The 12,650-nt window shown below is 34.6% G+C and overlaps 1 protein-coding gene across 5 annotated transcripts; it reads left to right on the forward strand.

Annotated features, from left to right (window-relative positions):
- The first annotated feature begins 571 nt into the window (after window positions 1-571).
- LOC122023557 (WD repeat-containing protein 74-like) lies at window positions 572-11,479 on the forward strand. Of its 5 annotated transcripts, none has more exons than XM_042581713.1 (13): window positions 572-678; window positions 1,831-1,944; window positions 2,042-2,154; window positions 2,685-2,714; window positions 2,797-2,939; window positions 4,354-4,530; window positions 4,653-4,716; window positions 4,816-4,923; window positions 5,228-5,381; window positions 6,423-6,512; window positions 7,220-7,275; window positions 7,631-7,688; window positions 10,824-11,479. In XM_042581713.1, the coding sequence occupies exons 2-13, from the start codon at window positions 1,863-1,865 to the stop codon at window positions 11,192-11,194; spliced, it is 1,446 nt and encodes a 481-aa protein (XP_042437647.1). In that variant the 5' UTR covers window positions 572-678; window positions 1,831-1,862; the 3' UTR covers window positions 11,195-11,479. The 5 variants fall into 5 exon arrangements, with proteins under 5 accessions (XP_042437647.1, XP_042437650.1, XP_042437648.1 ...); XM_042581716.1 differs by lacking the exon at window positions 572-678 and adding an exon at window positions 783-801; XM_042581714.1 differs by lacking the exon at window positions 572-678 and adding an exon at window positions 1,120-1,254.
- The last annotated feature ends 1,171 nt before the right edge of the window (window positions 11,480-12,650 follow it).

Genomic DNA, 12,650 nt, shown 5'->3' on the forward strand with positions numbered 1-12,650 from the left:
TTGTTTTCTAAATTTATTTAATAAGTAAATCAAAGAAAATATCTCTATCTTCTATCTTATATAAGAATGAATAAAAACATTGGGATTAAAGCGGTTGCCGGTTGGACGGATCAACTCGTGATGAGATAGATCGATTCATGGTAAATCAGTTATTTGGTGGAATGGGGTGGACCGACCCATCTTCTTGGTGGATTGAGAAATCTTTAATCTAACATAATCCAAGGCAGATTACGGATTAAGCGGATCAATCCGTAAGTCCATCAATTTTTTTTTAAAAAAATTAAAAAATCCATAATTTCGATATTTTACTTTGAAAAGATTTAATCAATCAAATATACTCATAAATAAATATTTTAAATATAAATAAATATTAAATATTAATATGGGATGAAAAATATTATTTTTATTTTAAAATTATAAAAAAAATAATAAATTGACATAAATATTTGCTTACATATATTTTTCAATCCACCAACCCAGCCGAATCCATCGCAGGCCGATCCACGGGCCTAGACGGGCCAACCGCGATGGAGAAATTTCCCACCCAATCCGCTTCAATCGTTTTGCGGGGCGGGCCTTTTTTTTTTTTTTTTTTGTTGTTCCTCCTCGTCCCGATCCTACTCGGCCGATCAATCATCATGCAACCCTAGTAGTTTCGATTTGGCAGCTCTCGCAAAGGTTTAGTTTTTTCGCTCACTCGATGTTGTACTTCTTCTTGCAGTTCGAGTTTCCGTTTCTGCGGAATTGCCCGCCCTCTTCGTACTGAGGAGGGATTTGGGCGTCTTATTGAACTTCCTCTTGGTGAGTTATCCTTGCCGCGGTTGTGGTTGCGGGTTGAGGTTCTTGCCTCGGCATGAATTCGGGGGAAGATTTGGGTACTGGCCTGCGGGGAAAGAAGGAAAATGAAAACACAGAAAAAGTGCCTCCTTTAGGCGAAATCGAAGTGAAATACAATGGAGTATTGGACCTTGAGGAAGTTTCTCATGTTGGTTGTTCAGGTGGTGGAGATCTAGGTCAGAAGGAGAGGAGTGTTTGTTCAGCTGAAGCGCTGGTGGATGTGAAGGAAAATGGCAATGCCGTAGGGAGAGAACTTTCGGTCGAATCACCCTCTAATCTGATGGGATCTCCTTCTGTTGAAGAAGACCCTGTACCGGGGTCAAAGTCGCACCTTCTAAGGACTATGGTCTGAGGAAATGGAGGAGAATTAGGAGGGATTTGAGCGATGATGTGGCCAGCACCGCTGATTCTGCTCAGGTAAGGTAAGGAGGGATTTGAGAATTAGGGCTGATTTAGGGTTTAGGGTATAAGAGACTTATTATAACATTACATCTCATCTCCGTCGCTTGCGCCCAGCTAAGGTATCGCCTCTTCCTCTCCCTCCTCTCTCCACCAATCCAGTGTCGAACTGTGTCTTGGTGCCGATCCTCCAGAACGGTAAAAACTGCCCACAGGTCGGCACTGAAAACCCTGTTATGAATTACTGTTTTTCTGAAGTAGGATCTTGATCTGACTTCCTAGGTGATTAGTTGATTTTCTCGTCCCCGATCCTGATGTAAAAACTTAAGTTATTATTGCTGATCCTGTTAGAGTGTATTTTATCATTACTAGTGAGTGTACATTCTTTCACAAGTGCCAGAGTTTCTTTCCTTGTTTGGTGAGGAAAGTTAGTTGTAATGATACCTTGTTTAAACTTTTAGATTGTTTTGGCCTTTGTCTTACAGGGTTACACTTACCATGTACTTTTTAAGTGAACTTTCTATTACATATAGTTCATTCGTCTTCTGTGGTTTCATGCTTTATTAATTGTTGTTTTTAAAAATTTATATATAGATAAATAAAGAAGATCCTAAGACATTCAAAAGATGCCTCGAACAAGTGCAGTTGAGTGCCCTGGATGTCCACCTCTGAGAGCCTTGACCACTGATGCACTTGGCCTCATAAAAGGTGATTTTTATATTCACATTATTTGCCTAACTCTGTTGTTTTGTCTATAATCTACATTCACTTTTAGTTCCTCTGTGATATTGGAATGTGCTTACAGTTGTTGAAGTTCATGGTAATCCTGGAATTCTAAAGGTTGTAGAAAGATGGGGGCAGCCAGATGCTTCTTCTGGTGTTCTTGCAGCTTCTTATGCAGATGACAAAATTGAACCGGTATGTTGTACATCATGTTTTCTTTATTTTGAGTTATTGTCGATAGATTCAGTGATATACACTCAAAGCTCATTAATAAAAGGAAAAACCTATCAGAAGCTTATATTGGTTGGTGCCATGTCGATTATCATGGTTGCTCTGTCATTTATATGCTTACTTATTTGAGATAAGGTGTCTTTATGAAGTCATAGTTTCTTGTAAATCATTTCATGTTTTGTTAGATTATGTAAATTCATTCAACTTTATCTTTATTCTCAAAGGATATTGTACCCATATGATTTTCTATGTTGATTTAGTAATAAGAAACTATGTTGAAGGGAATCAAGGATTTTAGAGCTCAGTTCTGCCAGCTTCCTGAGTCACTTCTCAGTCCTTTATGTTCTTCATTTATAGTTCATCTCTTTCAATAGTTTTTTGTCCTTGAATTTTGTTTTCTGTTACTGAACTATGATTATCTCTTATTTTTGTAGAAGTTAACATACATATTCCATTTGTGACTCCATGAGCATTTAACTATTTTTTATTTGCAGCTTCTTGCTGTTGCTCGCAAAAATGGTTCGGTAAGTTATCACTAATTGGATTGGCTTTACATCTTCCTTTTTCTTTGGCTGTTAAAATACCCATTGATTATTTAACAATCAGGTTGAGATTCTAAATTCTCTAAATGGAGAGAGTTTATGCAACACTCACACCAAACAATTTGGATTATTAGATACCTCTCGTCAAGATGATCACGTTGTTGGCTTGCATCTCCTTAAAACCAAAGGAATAAATTTGTTTTCTAGGTAAATTTAATCAATTTTCAATATCTAAAGGCTCTTATATCTTTGATTTTACAAAAGAGGCAATCTTAAAATTTGGATGATGTAATAAATGGTGTTTGTCATGAAATACGAGCAAAAATCTTGAATTTGGAGATTATAATTATTATTATTTAAAACTAGAAGAACTCTTGGTAAAATATGATGGTTGGTTGGACTACTAATTGGCATTTCCATAATTGCTATTTAGAATAGTAAGCTGACAAAATACAAAAAATTGCAACTAGGCATGTTTCTTTTGGACAGTGATACTAAAGGGCAGATCGGTGACAGGTTTCACACCCTAGGCGCTTGATGCTAGACCCTAGAATCCTTTAGTAATTGAGATGAGGTGACTTTAGATAGGTTATACTTCTAGTATATATAACTGATTGGATTCGTATTGTCATGTATTGAAATACAAAAAATGGCAACTAGGAATGTTTCTTTTGGATAGGGATACTAAAAGGGCAAATTGGTATAGATTTCACACCCTAGTCGCTTCATGCTAGACTAGAATCCTTTGCCAGTTGAGATGAGGCCACTTTACTTCAATACAACTGAGGTACTTAGTCGCGGGCCTTTAGAAAAGGGAGTAAGGTGTAATAGCAAGATGTAAAATAATTTTTCTTCTTATAGCCAAATGTGTCATGATGTTTCTTTAATCCATTGCAAGGCACAAAAAATGTAACATCTCTGTACTCTGAAGTTTTGCATTGCATACTTCAGATAGTTTAATTAAACCTATAATATATATGACTAATTGTGATAATATTGCTTCTATTGAGTAATCATCAACATTGGCATTGTTATCATCATTATTATGGTGTGTAGAACCAAATCCCAACTATCTATGGTCAGCTTCATTGATCTTGTCACGCTATTGATCTTCGTGACTATGTCATTAATAATATTCAAATCATTTTTATCACATTTTTATTATCTTAATTTGAGATATTTCTATGGGCTCCCTCTACCCATTACCCCTTCCACTCTAGCTATAGTATAATATTATATGGTTTTTTGTTGACATTTGAATTGCTAATAGGCGATTTAAGGTGTTACATCAATTCAATTTTATGAATTATATATGTACGTATTATATGTCTATCACATACTTTGATTGAAGTGCACACCTCAATTCTCCTAGGCATGCTTGCACCTTGAACTTAGGTCCTTTTTTACCTTAGTGCCTTAAAAACATTGGTATTTGGTTCTTTCATTGTGAGAGCATCCATATATGATCATTTGGACTTTCATTTTGTGGTAATGATGGTGGTTTTAGAAGAAAACAGAATTGGGCAAAAATGAAGACCAAGATTTTGTGCATATTCTAATATAGATGCATCTTTTAGCAAGAACTCTATTGTATGTATATTATGTTTGCCATGTTTTTCAGGGTTGCTACACTACTTCTTTGTACGGAAAATGGAAATGCTTGCTTGAAATCTATTCCCATGAGTGGTGTGCTGCATGATTCTGATATTGGTTCTCAAATGTCATTCAATGTATGCTCTGCTGGTAAAATATTATGCAGTTCATTGGCTAAAAGTGAGAATTTTGCCTTGTTTGGAGGGTAAGCACTGATTAGTTGTGTAATCTTGTATGCTTTTCCTTGCATTGTCTTTAATGGGTTTGAAATTGCATATCATACCATGGAAGTTATCTTACTAGTTTTGGTTTAAACATTTGTCTCAGGAAGGGCGTTGAAGTGAATAAATGGGATCTTGGAAACTGCACCCGAATCTGGACTGCAAAATCTGTTAGTCATTATATTCTTTTAGGTGCATAATAGAAATGAAAGTTTCTCCTATATATCATTGACTGAGAAGTTATTGTTTTCTTCTTGTTCCCTGTGAAGCCTCGTCCTAATAGCCTTGGTTTATCCCCTCCTCCTTGGTTTACTGCTGCTGCTTTTTTAAGTGAAGAAGATCATCGAAAGATTGCAGCCGGCACGAACAATCATCAGGTATCTCAGGGTCTTCCTTCAAGTGCTAAAGCCTAAAGGGATTTGCTAATTTTTGGAGCATAATCTTTCTCTGAAGTTTACTCTCTTATAAGTTTGCCTGTCATTTCCTTCATCTTTAACATATCAAGCTCTGCAGCCAATTTGTTTTATTGCTCTTGTTTAAATGTTATACTGTTTGGTCTATCGTTTGTTATTATTATTTTTTATTTTTTTGTGTGGAATGAAGAATGATAATCTGCTCTTATCATTCTCCAGAATATTTGATAATCTGTTCTTAGTTTTTGAAATCTATGTTTTCTGATAGGTTCGTCTTTATGATACCTCAGCGCAAAGGCGGCCTGTTATGTCTGTTGACTATAAGGAAACTCCAATCAAGGCAGTCTGTCCGGACCTACATGGCTATAAAGTTTATGTCGGCAATGCTTCTGGAGACCTTGGTTCCTTTGACATAAGAACAGGTAAAAGTGAAAGTTTGTTAATTATCCTATAGCTACGGTGTTAAATATGTGCAGCAGCTTCTTATATTACTGATCTTCTTGTTCCTGATCTGGTGTAAATCCTTTGAACAAAAATTTTATTGTCTAGCAGATTGATTTCTTTTGTTTCTTATGTGTTTAACTTGTAAAACTTTTACTTAACCTGACTGAAATCTGAAAGTTGCCTCATGAGTCATGACTACTGTAGGAACAGACAGTTTCGTAAGAGTTCCAAGGAAATTTAACATTCAACATGGTCTATGAGTAACCAATTAGGGTAACAAAAATATATGCTATGGCATTTAAGTTCTGTTCAGTATATTAAAATAGTCACTATGGTTGCAAACATTAGTATGCAATTAACAGAAACACATTACCAAGTACATAGTCCTTGAAGTTGTCTGCACGATGGTGTAATTGCCTTATGGGCTTATTAAATGATTTGACTATACCCAGTTCTGTTTGATTAATGGACGCTTGTTCTTGTTTGGGCAATAATATGGTGTCCCATATGCCTACTCTGGTATTGTGACCCTCATGCATTTTTAATTAACAATTGGTGTGCATGAGGACCTTTAATGAATTAGATTTTATTATCGAATTCCAAATTAGCCTTACTTTGTTAAACTTGTATTTGCTTAAGCCATGTTTAACCTGCCAATACATGCTTCTTCTACTAGTCAATTAATTGAAATAACGAGTCAAGTATTTTCTTTAGTTGTAAATTTGAAGATATTGCAATATAAACAATTGTTTACTCATGCTTACATAACATTCTCACCTATATATTATTCTATCATATATTGTTCTTTGTGAAATATGTTTATTTTGATCAATTATTTTCTAGTGTCTTTCCTCTTAGTTCGTTGGCTTGCACCATTTAGCAGTACTTCAATTCTTTCATCTTAGACCATATGAACCAGTTTGCTTGAAAAATTGATCTGTCACCTGTTGATTCCAAGTGACTAGGATTCTACTGTTGAGAATCAATTGTAGTAGTGATTAAATGGCAATAAATTTCAGGAAAATTGCTTGGAGGTTTTACTGGCAAGTGCTCTGGAAGCATCAGATCTATAAGAAAACATCCAGAACTTTCAGTAATAGCATCTTGTGGTAAGAGCTAAATCTTATTTATTCCACGATTGTGGTCCTTAATTTCATCATTTTTTTCATTTGTAAAAGAACTACTTGATACAAATTGTTGCATCTTGAAAAAATGTTTCAAAGACATGTAGTTGGTTAATTGGTGTGTCATATCTAATTATCATGAATGAGAAAATGTAGATATCAAATTTTGTATAATATTAGTCTTTTATAGTTCTATGTTATATTTTCTTTGTAAAACATAAAAGGAAAATATTGTTTATTATTTGGCCTGTATGAGAGGCAAATTTTCCACTTAGACGAGGGATAACATACCAAGGCATCTGCCTATTGGTAGTACTTAATGTTCTAAGGCCATAACCCTGTGACCATGCCGACCATCCAATTTATGAGGCATTAAGCTTAGCTAAGTAACCTTCATAAGTACATTGGATACAATTCAATTCATTGTTGGAGGAATCAGAAGCTAGCTAAGATCATTAAATACCATGAGCCAAGCTATGACAATTATCAAGACATTCAAACCTAGTCCCTTTTTCTGTGGTAAAGTTGTATTGCTGTGGATGGCCAAACTGTTATTTGCCTGTAGGAAGTAAGATAATAAATGATTTTTTTCCACTTATTTGAAACCGATTCACAAGCACTTTTTGCTCCAACATTTTATGTAGTCTTGAGTGGTGATGTTTTCAGCCACTTTTTTTTTTTTTGGTTTGTAGGTTTAGACTGCTATTTGCGTGTTTGGGATACAAATACAAGGCAGCTTTTATCTACGGTATGTCTAACAACAGTTCTAAAATGATTTTGTTGATACAGGATGATTATGAACTAGGATGAGCCAATAATCAACTTCTCCGTTGGGTATCAGTTTTCTTGGCTGATAATGCCTTGGAAATCAAAAAGATATGAAAGCACAATAGAACTTACCTTCTCAAACCATCTATATTTTCCTTGTTGGTTATACACACTATTAAATATGTTCATGGATTGACTACTCCCAAAAATTTAAAAGTCTTTGTAACATCTGAATATTGACTAATTTATTTAAGAAATTTGCATGCAAACAAGGTAACTGTCTTTTGATTGCTTTGTATAATATTCTTGATTATTGTTCATTTTATCATGTATAGGCCTTCCTCAAGCAACATCTCACAAATGTGATATTTGATTCACATTTTTCATATGAAGGTATCCTCTATTAATCCTGATAGTTTTAACTTTTGCTATGATGTGCACTATTGTGTATTTGCATTCTCAGAATGTGTGGAGTTACATTATCTTATTTTGATACTATTTGTTTTTCCTATGTGATAAAGAGTTTTTCATGCTTGATGCTCTGATTCGATGGTTAAATAATCTCGGTTGCTTTTCAGGTGCAAATTACCGAAATCTGTTTAAAAATGTCATTGCTAATAAACATCTTGAGAAATCAATGCCATCTGTTGCTACAGGCAGCTATAAAGTTATTGTTAATTTGACCAGACAACAATAAATTCCGTCTGACCATTTTGATAGATGTGTGCTGTTAGCTTCATTTTTGAATTTTTTTAGCAGAACTGCCAAGATGAAAATAGACCTTCATTTACCTTTGAGGCTCGTTTAGAATTTATGGAATAAGTTGATACCAAACATCACGTTTTAAAATTTGTTGTAATTTTCTTGATTGGTGCAACGGTAAAGTTGTTACTGTGTGACCTTGTGGTCATGTGTTCGAATCGTGGAAACAATCTCTTTGCAATGCAGAGTAAGGCTACGTACAATAGATCTAATGTGGTTCGATCCTTTCCCCCCAAGACCTTATATTGGTTGGAGTTTCGTGCACCGGACCATTTTTTTTTTTTTTACTTGATTGACATGATGAAATGATGTTTCATGTCATAGACATAGATGCCAAATGACGATACTTATCTATCAACTATTACAAAACATAGGAATAGGTTGTAATTGGCTGTATTGGATCAAGATTATAAGTTGGTTGTATCGAAATCCTTAAGAGAAATCAACCTACTTATCAAAATAGCATAGAACAATAATACAACAACAACAACAACCATCAAGCTTTTTCCCACTAGGTGGGATCGGTTGTATGAATTCTTTTACGTCATTGAGCTCTATCTCCTATTATATCATCATCTATATATTTTATCTTATTTTATTGTTGCTAACCAAGTCTTTTTTGGTCTTCCTCTTCCTCATTTGATATGTATGTTTATCATAGTTTCACATCGCCTAACTGGAGCATTTATTGGTCATCTAAGCACATGTCCGTACCATCTTAAACGTGTCTCTCGGAGTTTTTCCTCAATAGATGTAATTCCGACTTTCTCTCTAATGCTCTCATTTCTTATTTTGTCCATCCTCGTATGTCCACACATCCACCTTAACATCCTCATCTTTGCAACTCTCATCTTCTGCTCATGTGCTGGAGTCATAGCCCAACATTTAGCTTCATATAACATAGCAGATCTAACTGTGGTTTTATAGAACTTACCTTTAAGTTTAAGAGGTACTTTACGGTCACAACTTAGAACAGTAATCTTAGAATTAAATTACTTTAGTGCTAGAATAATTTTTAGTTTAGTAACTTAGGTAGCCTCATTCCCACTAAAAGTCTTTATGCTTCTTGTTCCCAAAGCTTGAATGCCATGGGGTTGTCCTGGACCATGGTAGATTCCTCTCTGCCCACGTTCCTGAAGTCAGACCTACCCCCTCGTTGCTCCCTCTTCTTCCTAGCTGCTTTCTATGATGCATCATTTTTCTAGATTTTCTCCTCTCCCCATCTTCAATCTATCACATTTTTGTTGAGGTTCCATACACTTTTTTTTGTTTTTTTTTCTTTTGCCTATCCTAAAGCTAAGGAACTGAAATGAAAGAACTGAAAAAGGAAAGAGGAAATTCAAAATTTGAGCCGTATAGAATTGTATCTCTAATTTTATTCATTTCTTCACATAATCAATAACTAGGGAACTTATAGATCTAGGTCTAGATTTATAGTAATCACCTCCGTTTCTTCTCCTTTCTGTCACATCCAGTCTCTGCACCCTAGACCCGTTGGATAAATTGTTCGAAAGATTCCCAAGTTGGAAACTTTCAGTTTTAATGAAATCAGTTGGGAATTGCTTATTCTCCTTAGTTTCGCTTGATTCCTTCAATATCCACCGAGATCTATATGTTTCCAATTGTATTTTTAGTTTCTTTGGCAGCCCTTGAACACATCCGATACATTGACCAGAATCAAATCAACTCTTCTTGGTTTGGTTCCAACTCGCAAATCGCATTGGAATTGACTGAGAATAACAAGTAAAACCTGATCTTAGAGAAATATATATATATACACAAGAAATACTCAGCTTGTGCCATAACTATTTGGGGTTAATTACATGGATGGATGCTATCCCTTCATCAAATTCTTTGCAATTCTTAATAACTTGCAATACTCGAATCTTTGAAATTACTTTTAATTCATTGATAAAAAAATTGGTCTTTTATTGTTCCTCACACCTAGAGCTGTAAATGAATCAAACATTCATGAATAAGTTTGGTATTCGGCTTGATAAGAACTTATTTATGTTCGTTCAATATACACAAGATCAATCAAATAAACAAGCTTGAACAGCTCGTTAAGTTAAACAAACAAGTTTGAACACATGTGTTCGGTTCGTTAATGTTCGTAAACAAAGCTCGTGAACAACATTTGTGAATAATGTTCATAAATCATGTTCGTTAATAAAACTCTTATCAATATGCTAAATAAATAAATAAAAATAAATAAATAAATAAATAAATAAGTTTAAATTATCAAATTCAATAATCAATCAAACAAGTAAATGATAACATCTAAACGAGCTAAGTTCGACTAAGCTCTAGTCAAGCTTGAAATGAGAGCTCGATAACATCTAAACGAGCCAAGCTCAAACGAAGTTTCAGATAAGCTCAATCTCATAAAAAATAAATCAAGCCAAATTTGAATAATCATTTCAAAGACTTGGTTCATTTTAAGCTCAGTTCAGTTCAGTTACCTTATCTGGCTCGGCTTATTTCCTATCTGCATAATCTTCTAACAAATAAGATGTAGTTTCCTTTTATAACAATGGATTCTTCCATCTTTTCGTATGAACAGTACATGTCATTATCATACATTATAGCAAAGCTATATATGGTAGCGGTTGCCACTAAATTATAGTGAACATTTTAACCCAGTAGCTTGCCGGTAAACTAGCAAATTATAGTGAACATTTTAACCCAGTAGCTTGTTGGTAAACTAGCTGACTTCTTTTTATTCTTCTGGTGCATTTATTTAGTGTATTGAGTTTTTCTTTATAGGTCCAGGCGGTAATCGACATGACCAACCAAGTGCGATACAGGTACAAGATGATGATAGTGCCGGTAATGATGAGTCTGTAGAGGATGAGGTACTGCCCAGCTCTCGCAGCAGCGAAGCATCAAAAATGAGCAAACGAAGCAAAACCAAGAAACTAGACCAAGAGGAGTTGCCCACCTCTGGCAACTGTCAAGTTTATGAAACCAAGGGGACGAATGAAATCAAGAAAAGGAGAAGTAAGATTGCAAGACAACAAGATGAAGACGATGGAGCAGGTGATACCGCCACTCAATCTGAGGTTGAAGATGGTGAGAAATCTTCAGAAAAGCATGGCAAAAGGCTAAAGCCGAAAAAGAGGAAGGTTTCAGCATGAAGGCGAAGTTAATGTGGCAACATTTGCTGATAACCAATTCTTGGAACATGATAGTGCCCTGCTCAAACCACCGATCGATGCTCCAGTTGAGCACGATCAACCATAGTGTCGTCCAGGCATGTTTGTTTCATTTTTCTTGCAACTTTCGGAGTGATTTCGTCTTTTGAGAGGTCTTATAAATGTTCTACCATTGAAAATCAAACAGATCTTGTTAGAGGCTTACCTCTATGGATATGGTTGTCCTTTACACAAACTTGAGTTTAAGATGTTGTTCCATTATGATTATGATTATTGTTATTATTAACAGTTTATAACTAAATTTAGTGTATGCATCCAAGCTTTGATATGGAAAATGAAATGAAGTGATCAGATGTGTTTTGTTGATTTCTATCGAATTAAAAATTATCGAATTTGATTTCAAAATATAATTTCAAATTCACCTTTTTGGCAAAATTAGGGCTTCATTAAATTTATTTATATTAGCATATAAAATAAATGAATTTAAACCATATTAAGATTAGTTTGTTAATATTCATAAATGAATTAAATAAATTAGTTAACTTATATAAATATACTAAAATAAGAAAATTAAGATTTGTTATAATGAGACAAGATCTACAACTACTAAAATAAGAAAACAAGATATTTTACCTATTAAATAAATATTTAATCTAATTTATAAAGAACAATAATATTAGTTGAGCTCGATTTGATAAGATTTTTAGTATACAAGCTTGGCTCAATAAGTAAAAAAAACTTGAATGCAACTAGAGCTCGACACATTTATATTGCTATCGTTTGCTTAAATACAAATCTTTTCTTAAGAAATCACACTGCTATATCACAATTTAGGCTCACAGTGATGACTTGTGAAAAAACAAACACAAAACTCGATTCCATTTCAACTATTAGAAAGCACAAAGTTACATCAAAAGGATCACTTCACTTTCGATATTCCGTCACCTCTAAATAGTGTTACGAAAGCACTTCCACCTGTTTGATAATTAGGAGTTTCCACAACAAGAGGAAGACCGAAAGGGTTGAGCCGCATCAGTTAATTAGGAGTTTCGGGTTTTCTATAAATAGAATTACGAGGATTCGAAACAAAATAAAGAACTTTATATAACTATAGAATAAGAAAAGGAATTTTGTAATCCTAAAAATAATTCAAATACTTATTACAATTTATCTTGTTTATCCCAAATATACATATTTTATAAAAATATTCATTATATATATATATATACAGAAAAATTATGCTGCGGATCAAAATCTACGGATTACTACAGACCGCCCTCGTGGTAAGTCCGCGTCACAGGGTTTTTTATTTACTTCTCGCTATGAACCGAATGACCCCTCCCTGTACCCTAGCTCCTCCTCCTCCCTCTTGTGCCCTAGCTTGTGATTCTCCTCTTGCTCCCTCCCTGAGCCCTAGCTCGTCGTCCTCCCGACACTG

Source organism: Zingiber officinale, chromosome 9B (assembly GCF_018446385.1).
Source record: "Zingiber officinale cultivar Zhangliang chromosome 9B, Zo_v1.1, whole genome shotgun sequence".
NCBI classification, from domain to species: Eukaryota; Viridiplantae; Streptophyta; class Magnoliopsida; order Zingiberales; family Zingiberaceae; genus Zingiber; species Zingiber officinale.

Coding starts and splice junctions, on each gene's coding strand:
- LOC122023557 (XM_042581713.1), top strand. CDS start 1,863: ATGCCTCGAACAAGTGCAGTTGAGTGCCCTGGATGTCCACCTCTGAGA. Junction 4,531..4,652: donor AATTTTGCCTTGTTTGGAGG/GTAAGCACTGAT, acceptor CATTTGTCTCAG/GAAGGGCGTTGAAGTGAATA. Junction 4,924..5,227: donor CCGGCACGAACAATCATCAG/GTATCTCAGGGT, acceptor GTTTTCTGATAG/GTTCGTCTTTATGATACCTC.